This window comes from Gymnoscopelus braueri (genome assembly GCF_963280865.1).
Source record: "Gymnoscopelus braueri genome assembly, chromosome: 13".
Classification (NCBI taxonomy): Eukaryota; Metazoa; Chordata; class Actinopteri; order Myctophiformes; family Myctophidae; genus Gymnoscopelus; species Gymnoscopelus braueri.
Genome location: NC_137615.1, coordinates 34,674,216 through 34,683,985, shown reverse-complemented (window position 1 = coordinate 34,683,985; position 9,770 = coordinate 34,674,216). Strand labels below are relative to the sequence as shown.

Sequence of the window (9,770 nt, the reverse complement as noted above, 5' to 3'; positions counted from 1 at the left end):
GCAGGGCACCATGCCCAGCAGGCAGCCAGTGAGCGTCTCTCTGTCTGACCTTCCACACCCCCCTTTCACTCCTATCTCCTTGTGCCAAATCCCCCCCCTCACTCACACACACACACACACACACACACACACACACACACACACACACACACACACCCACCCACCCACCCCTCTGGATCCTTGCTTGACCCCACACCTTGTCTCTACCAGCAGCCAGGGAGAAGTAATGGCTGAACATCTGCACCGAGATGATTGTCAAGATTTATATGAGTGCTTCTCTAACAGCCACTTGACTGGATTGGTATAATTATCATCGTGGTCAGCGGGGTACATCATTACCATGATTACTGCACAATGTTTTGAAGTGCCATTGTGCAGGTGGCCCTCCCTCCTTGGACCTCTTGTCACTCCAGGTTCCATGTGGAAAATCAAGAGAAGTATGGTACACTGCAAACTCAAAATGTAACTGAGAGGGTGTAAATGTAACCAAATGGACCCATAAGAGTCCATTTGGTTACATTTGCAAGTGGATAAATGAACACTGAGGATGTTCGTGTATACAATGTGGAAATAGGGTATTGTTGTCACATGCACATCATAGCCAGGTGCTGGTCTGAAAATAAGTAGCTGGGAATCCACACTTCACACGTGGTAACGTTTGAGCCACTGAGGCCTTTGTTAGGTCTAAAACATGCAACTCCAATTTTAATATCCATTGAGGAAACAACATGTTGTATGATTTATTAATAGGTTTAAATACAGCATAACTAACTTTCAGTCAGGAACACTAACGTCAAAGTAGATTTAACCATATATTGCAACAAATGGAATACAGTTAAACTTGGCGTTAAAGGCTCTCTGAGATGTTCCCTGAATTTTGTCCAAGCAGCATGCGAAGCAAGATCAGGGAACGATAAGCAAAAAAACCCATAGGGATACAATAGCAATACAATAAGCAATACATTGACATATTAGCTTGAATCAGCAGACATAAAATCTTTTGTTTGAGCCTATGCCAGACTCTGATCAAAAGGTGGAGGAGGCAGCTAAGCAGCAGCGAATGTGAAGCAGGCAGCAAGTAAAGCAGAGATCTAGTCTAGTGAATACAAAGTCGTATTTAAAGGAACCTCGCGTGAGCTCTGATTGGAGTATATGAAAGTGTGACGTAATGACCAGCAGAGCTGTGAATGGTGAATAGGAAGCTATGCTGATTGTTTACAATCAGCTGACTGACAGCAGATTACATCTGAGGCGGGCAAGACTCCCATGTCCTGCATGAACTAACGCTATGCTTCATTAACACCTCACTGCTCCCCCTTGCACTCACGTTGAGCAACACACTGCTGGGTCAAATGCTGAGTTTCCCTTCGGGGAACATTACAAATAACCTCTTTTTAATCTTGTATAGAGATAAATTGGGTGGCTGCGACACCATCTACAGTATGCAAGTTGATTGGTATAATGCTGTATAGCTCCCAGCTGCATTTGTGTGATGTAGACCTGATGAAGGCCCCAGTGGCCCTAAACGTTGTCATATTTGTTTTATAAAGGGTAGCATGTGAGAAAGTGTAGTTCCCCAGCTTCTTACTAAATAGTTCAATCTTCCAAAAACGTTATGAATATATGATAATCACCACCACTGAGGACCCCCTGGAAGACGAGATGATGCATCTCAAGGGGTTTATCCTCCAATAAAATTTAATTTTATTCAATTCGTAGGTGCCCTCCCTGACACCAGGGTCAAACTTTGTCAATATAAGAGTATGGAGACCACCTCCAACCACTGCAGATGTGCTAAATATATTGTATTAATACTGTACCATACAGATTGGTTAAAATAACATTTTATTCATTAAGTTAAGTCCTGAATTGTATCTTGAAGCATACCTCATGGTTTATCAGCAGTGGCAGGGGTCCCCGAAGGACTGGAGTTGAACCGCTGGTCTAGAATGTCGTGTTCAAGTTTATACAGCCACATAAACAAAAAGGACTAGCTTCATATGTCAAAACACCTTGACAAAGTCCAGGATTGGCCAAAACACTGGGGAATAACTCACCTGCAATATGGAGCTGAGTGAGTGATTATTACTCTTTTTCTTTAGGAATATAAATGAAAGGCAACAGCTATTGCCATCTGTCTTTATTTATGGAAGGTAATATGTTCAAACAGATATGAACAGTAGTCTTCGAGATATCAAAAGAGTCGTGGTCTCATCTTACTGAGCAGATTTCAACAAACGCTGTCTCAGCATTCCTTGGGTACATGGAGAGAGCAATCATGACTCGAGGACAAGAGCTGTGTTGAGTATTGTCTGTGTGCTGCATTATTTTTGAGTGAACTCATGATTAGAATAAAACTAAATAAGCAACATGGTTATCTTCAACTTTTTTTAAGCCTAGAGGGCAAAACAGCCTGCTATGAAATTCAAAATACTGTAGAATACTTATTATTCATAAGCTGAGGGAAACGTAGGCGCCTAACACAGATGATATGGGTGGTGGGCCGTCAATCATTTCCCCTATTTTGTTTGTTCACTTGACAAATGAAAAAGAGTAGCAGAGGATGAAAGGCATAACAGACCTTGCATGGCCATTAAAACTAATCTGAAATATCTGAAATTATATTTCACAAATTAGATATTTTACTGAAACAGCTACCTTTTAAAAATCACCTGTCACCAACACCAAGTATACCAGTGCAGTACTCCGCTTTTCATCAGTAGATGTCAGGTTTCACACAGATCTGTGTTTGGTAACCATTAGTAGGTTACCAGCCCCCCCAACACTGCCAATGAGTGTATTATTAGTTACAATTTAAAGCCAAGATAAAAGTACATTAAACAAAACGTTTAGCAATGTGTGTTTGGTAGATTATTTCTCTGTTGTAACAATACTTTGTATGTTTATATCCCTTTTAAGTGGTGCCCCATCGGATAAGATTAGTGGAACAGTCCCTTAATGGCCTGGAGGTCTGTTACAGTGGGATCCTATGGGTAGACATGGAGCCCCCCAGGTACCCCATGTACCTTCCACCTGGTGTAGGAAGCTTACAAGAGTTACAAGAGTTTATAGCAACAGCAGAATAAGCTGATTGGCATTGGCAGAGAAGGTTTGTAACATTTTTCATGGCCGCAACTCAGCCTGCATGGTCATCCTGCATGTTCTTTACAAATGGGGCACCTTTTAAAATGGAAATAAATATGCTTTCCGGTATAATATATATATGTTATTCCAGAGAAGCATTTTTACAAGAGATAAATAATCTAAATGTACCAAACATATATTTTGGAACATTTTGTTTTATGTTTAGTAACTTTGTTACTCAGGGAAAAATCTGCTATATATTAGACATTATTGCATGAAAGTGAAAAGGTCTATCATATACGTGAATAGACTGTATCACTCTACAGACAGGTGTAGTAGTGGAGCTTTAATGCTTTATAATTTGCAAAGCATTGCAAGGAGAGAGAGACAATGTCCAAGCCAGGCTCTTCTCCTTCAAAGTCTTTTATGTATCATCCTTAAGGACGGAGCTCCGAACATGACCGAAACAGAACACATAACAGAATGGAACTGCAGTGGGATGCTATAGCCCCCAATATTTATAATGCTTTCTCTGGTCTTGATGTATGTACCACAGAGGGACTTCTTCACAGTTAATATCATATACAAACAGATTAACTTGTTATTAGGCTGGACAATTATGACAATGCATGTATGTGTATGTGACAGTGCATGTATGTGCACATGAGTACTGTACCTGTACAGTATGCGAGTAGCCCCTGCAGTACTCAGAACTTGATTAACTCTGGGAATGTGATCAGCTCACATTATCCACTACTTGGCTCCCAACCAGATCTAATTACAGTCTCCAGTCCTTCCCATCATTTATCTAATATACTGTATGTTCTTTGTATGTTCGAGAAAATGAATAACTACATGGAAAATACACTATAATACACTACATATTACTACATTAAAAGAAATACACTACACAGGCATATAGACCATTTCACTTTTATGCAATCATTTCCATAGGTGACAAGAAAATACAATTATCATTCTCAACTGCCTGCAGATTGTACCTACCTTTAACAATTACAAAAAAGGATAATGTCTCCTGCAACCTAACAACACAGACATTCATTTAGGTTCACAGCATTTTCTCACCAATTAGCATTGGATCCTTAATGGCAATAATTCACAATCATACAACTGTATCTTTGTGTGAGGTTGTATTTTGCTATATAAAACAAATGTGTTGGTGTTCCTTTGGCAATATTTCCAATATTGAGATCTGCACAGTGCACACCCACAATTAAAAGAATTTTCCTCTGGCATTGTACCACATAGCAAAGTATTTCTTTCTCTTTCTTCAACAAAAGTCACAGCCACAAGCTGAATTCTGCCCACCTATAGGCTATTCAATATTCGTAGTGGCAACTTGTTTTGAAGTCATTTATTCATAAATGCATTAAAGTCAAACTTAGATTTTATTTATATGTGCACATGGTGGCATATGAAATATGTATGATGGCTGTGTATATTCACGCTGCTCTGAGCCTCACATTGGCAGTATGAATAAATGCATGAAAGTATAGGCTACATGCACATATGAATGCATAGGTCTATGCATAAAAGCATAGCATGCCTACTGGAGCGTACAGGGCCGGAGGCATACCTGCATATGCTATTAGGCCTATTGTAAATCCAGGATATTAAGCATAGATGGGCACTGTAGGCAAGACAAACTGGCATAATAACCTATACTCAACATTATTTTTGCGAGGACCTACACTGTCGCAAAGTTAATGTTCTGATTTATGAACAAATAGAATTAGGGGGCGGCATTCATTCTAATTTATCCTTCTTTATTCTAACCCGGGGCGCGGCTTTTTATCCCTACTTTGTATTTTGTGCGCGCACCGGGTTCACCTAAGTTAACCGAGTCTACACGCACGCGCTCACACGCGGCCTACTTTTCTCCAGTGTCTATCGCACATGCGGAGAGAGAGAGAGTGGATAGAGAGGCGGATTCTTTTCGCAGGCTGCTGTTGCTGTGCCAATGCGCAAACAGTACACGCCGTGGTGGGAGAGGTCTCCCCAAATCGAGGCTGCGCTCGAAACGATCATGCGATTGAGTGACGGGCGCGTCGTCATGCCTCCTGTGTCTCTCCCCTGCTGTTCTACGGCGCGATCGGTGAATCTGCGTTCCGCAATCCCCTGGGATCTACCGGACCGCAAGTGTTGCCATGTCCGCTAATTATAAGCCACTTTGGGCTTATTTTTCTGTAAAGTTGCTTGTAAATATTGTTACTTTGCGGGTTGCGTTTTTTTTGGCTTGTTTCTAAAGTGTAGCTGCTTATTTGGGCTTGCTTCACAGTTTAAAAAATAAGAAATTAAATTATTTTGACCAGTGGTTCTCAAATATTTTCATGTCATATGGAACCCCAAATTAATATGTATTTATCCCTAAACCCCCATCTGAAAATGTTTTGTGCCAGGGAGCCCCGTACCAGATTTGTGTTAGAATGTTTCAAAAATATTCCAAATATTCCACATTTTATTTCAATATTTTTAAGAAAAATAGCAGATCTACAAGCTCAATCGCCATGCGTTTGTGAGCCTGTAGATTGGCTATTTTCAAATAGCCGATCTAGCTCTAATAGACACACACGACCGGACGCATACAAATATGTTTCCAAATGTATGGAGTGTCTTTGTCAACATATCTTCTTGTTTTCTTAATAGTTGATGTGTTTCACATTTAATTTGCCACTTTAACGAGTTACCCATAATGTTAACACAGCAGAGGGTAGACAGCAGACAGACAAGTTGTCGCATTTCGGTGACATCACTGTCTTTACGAGCGCCGAGCGCAGACCAGTGGCGTAACCCACTGTAGAGGCTGGACAGGCGGTTGCCTGCCCAACTAAGATCATTGCGTGCTTAATGTCCTCAAAGTCACGCATCCAACAAGCTTTGAACCGAGCAGATTGGACCTTCTGGAACAGAGATAATGACCAAAACATATTGAAAACGGCCACTTTCGCCAGTTTTCTGGGTATTGAAAACCTCAAGGGATGCGTCCGTGACGTATATACCATGCAACCACTTAAACTCTAGATCTCCGATGCTAGCGGTTTTGACATACTGATGGAGTATATTATAGTATATTGTGGGTAGTATATCGAGATGACAGATATGGGACATTAAAAAGGACAAATTAAACAAATGGGACAGTTTATTAGAACACAAAAAAGATCGCTACAGTCTCAGTAGCTAACCAGTGAAATGACGGTATTTTACAATGTCTCTCATAGGGAATGCATTGAGAGCTGCAGTTCATCGTTCTAACGGACCTCGAGTAGCGGCGCGGTCTCAAAAGTGGGCGTGTGTGTCTATAATACAAACGCCTTTTTTTGCCTGTTATCGTTTCAGTCTTCTTCTTTGTGTGATTCTTTTTCTCTGCTACGTTATGTTCTAGCAGGTCACGTGTCCAATTTCAGACGCATGCGTCGAGTTACGGCTGCCGACTGCCCACCATGGCCACTGCCACATGCTGCAAACTTATAAAGGACTTTCATTTATGGCCCGTGTCCACACACACTGCGTTTTATGAGCAGGAGGGTGCTTTGGATATCATCTTCATACTACTAGCACACACATTCACACATGCAATGTTCGAATCCAGGTTGTGTTGGTATTAACAACACACATAGCTTAGCTCAAACAGCTTAAACATCAACTTCTCATGGCTGTGGGACAAAGCGCACATACCCGGCCGGGTAGCACAACGTAGCAGAGCGTCGTGACCCGCGCGCCAGCAAATGCTTTGCGGAACCCCCTGAAGCATTCTCTCTGTGAATCACGTGTGAAGCTGCCCCTTGTGTGTGTTGTAATTGTCACCAGGCAGACATCGACTCAAAGGAACACACGCCATGCCCACACGTAAACAGTGTTGCATTGCTCATTGCACACAGTACCACAGTGTCTGCGCAAAGATTTTTCAGGAGCACACGCACGGCGATGCATCAATTAAAAACAACTCTTAAGTTCACACCTCAACAAAATTTACAAACGCTGCCGACTGCCGAGTTTCAACAGTGTGAATTAACATAGGAATGAGCCTGGATGCATATCAATGGTCCATTGTGTGTTATGCGATGTGCGCGAAACATCATTAAAATAGCGTCCCACCAAAATCACCACTGCACAGAACTAAAAGTCTGCAAATATTTTTAGTGCGCGCACATTGGGTGTTATCAGGACACTGACCTAGACGGAGACGACTTATATAAAGTTACGTTTCGGTTTCGGACCATGTCGGAGGCGAACGCGTGAACTGGAGCCACGTGAAGCACCACCGAGCGAGCTAAAGCGAGCGAGTTGCCATGCTGAACGTTGCGACGTGCGCTTGAGCCTACTCAGCACCGTCCGAGTTATATACCGATAGGCACAGAAACGTAAACCATGTTGTGGGGACTGCTCTGCCTCCGGGTAGGTCAGTATCTCCTGATTACGCCCAATGAATGGTCTGATAAATCACGGCTAGGTCAGTATGTCGCCCTACTCACCCATTCAATGGTCTGATAAAACATGATGTCCCATTCAATGCACTGATAGCATTCGAAACCGGTGGGTTACAATTAGCAGGTCACATAAAGGACAATTGATATGCATCCAACCAGGTCGGTCATTCCTGTTAATTCAAGCTGTGACACTCAACGTTGATTGGCAGGTTTTGTTAGCAAGGTGCGAAAACTGAAGCTGAAGCTTTGCAGGTCAAGTGCACCTTCAAAGCTAGTGGAGCTGCGCTCTAGTAGGCTCCACCATCAGCCCACCCCTGGATGTGAGGGCCGCGTAGCGGCCCGAACCTCTAGTAGGTTTAAAGCGCTCATGTCGCCTCTTTTGGGCTTGTTTTCATAGACCTGGTTGCTTGTTTCTCTTCCAAAACCTGGCAACTCTGCGTACCGCCCTCGACAGCTCTGCTATCGGCGTCGCTCTCACAATGAATGGCTGCTTGTAGCAAAGGGAAAGCGGGGGGAGAGAGAGAACCGCACCGCGTCCCTTCCACTGAAAGGCTCCGCATCAACTTCCCAGCAGCGAGGCGGTGAGTGTCTGTCTGCCGCTGTATGAAGCTCTCTGCCGGGGTCGTCTGAGGATCAGCGACGGTGGGGGGAGGACGTGTGTCCCGTGGCCGGGTAGGTGACTCTAGTTAGAAGTAAAGAGTATATTTGGTTTGATAAATGATAAGTAGTCTACATACTGAACTAACTTTTATTGTGCGCAAGGTATGTGATTTGGGGGATGGGCTCCAGGTTGGCACGGCCATAAACTTTATATTCACCTTGATCGTAGTTCTTGTTCCTACACAAACCTCAGCGCTTCATAGCAGGGGGTTAATTCAAAGTGCAGTAACGTTACAGATATAACGGCACGTTAGCGAAGCGATGCTGAAAATAAATGCACGGAACGCCAGGTTGGGACGTTTTTAAATGAATTGTGCCTTGTTGTCTCTCCTCTCCGCTGCGTGCCGCACTGGTTCCGTCTGGCTCTGCCCTCAGCTGTGCTGCGTGTCCTGGGATGACCTGTTGATGTCGGGAAAATGGAGAATGGCAGGGGGAGCGATTTCACCCCTTCCATCCCCAAATACATTTAAATAAGTGACATTTGGTATTGACAGCCGCCGGTGTTCGATAGTCGTATATCACGGGATTGTCGCTTATTATTCGTCACTTTTAATTACCGTCTCGAGTGGGGCGAAAATCACTTGAAATGTTGATGCTCCAGCTGCGCGAGTGAGAGAGCATTAATGTGGATGATGACGAACCCCGAAACATATTGGAAGTGTGTTAGCTTAGCCACCTGGTAGCTCCTGGGCCTGCGGGAGGGTGGCACTCACTCAGTACAGTACGGCATCAAAACATCTATGCTACCGGAAGGTGGCACATTCGCTGACTGTCTTTTATCGACTCAAGCGGAATTGTTCAGAATATCATCGGGATTTCGGGAGTAGTTACTGATACTGACAGCACGAAAAGAACGTTTACTGCCCTTCTTGTGTCGCCCCTGCTCCGGATGCCAGCAGCCGGTCCCGGGCAGACAGACTGGCACAGATCAGTGCGGTGCGACCTTATTTATCTACTCCGTCTGATCTTGCATCCTCTCTCTGGCGCTTCCATCGGGGAGGACACGGACGCACTGACAAGGTATACAACGTGTGTGCCCCGGACCGGTTAACTGCAAAGTAGCTGTAAACTTCAGGATTCAAGTTAAAGTTTTGTCATCTATATAGTAGACTGACTGAGTTGCATTTGGTATACGGTATTCAGCTTCAGTACCAATATAGCATTGAATCAAGACTATCATATATGTATTTGATCGAGTCTGACTTTTACTTTAGTATCTACGATAGTCTTGGCCTGCACCCCCCAGTGCGTCCTGCTCTTTCACCAGTAAAGCCCGTACTTCTCCGTGTATGTACAAAAAAAACATATAAGGTGCTTACCCGGTTGCCCCACATGTTAACTCGCGCTTCGGAGTTTTTGTGCAATGTATTAGTCCGTATCTTTCAATAAATAAATGTTTTAATCCCGTTTGTGGCCGAACGCCATTCGCCCCTCGTTTACTTCCTGTTTACATTGAGTGTAATACCGACTTTCACCGGATGCGCCCCATCACTACCGCCCATCGAGGAATACAGGGAACTTCCGACAGAATCTGACACAGACGGGTTTAAAACACTTCTTTATTGAAAAATACGGACT

The 9,770-nt window shown here is 43.5% G+C and overlaps 1 protein-coding gene across 5 annotated transcripts in view; it reads left to right on the top strand.

Moving 5' to 3' along the window:
• Positions 1–7,810: 7,810 nt before the first annotated feature.
• nacc1a (nucleus accumbens associated 1, BEN and BTB (POZ) domain containing a) overlaps positions 7,811–9,770 on the top strand; it is a 25,129-nt gene continuing 23,169 nt past the window's right edge. The window contains exons 1-2 of one of the 5 annotated variants that reach the window (XM_080447539.1): positions 7,991–8,231; positions 8,362–9,212. In XM_080447539.1, coding sequence (XP_080303665.1) covers positions 9,082–9,212 — 131 coding nt within the window. In that variant the 5' untranslated portion in view covers positions 7,991–8,231; positions 8,362–9,081. Of the gene's footprint in view, positions 8,232–8,305; positions 9,213–9,770 lie in introns of those variants that run through there. The other 4 variants (XM_080447537.1, XM_080447540.1, XM_080447541.1 and 1 more) reach the window with 4 other exon arrangements.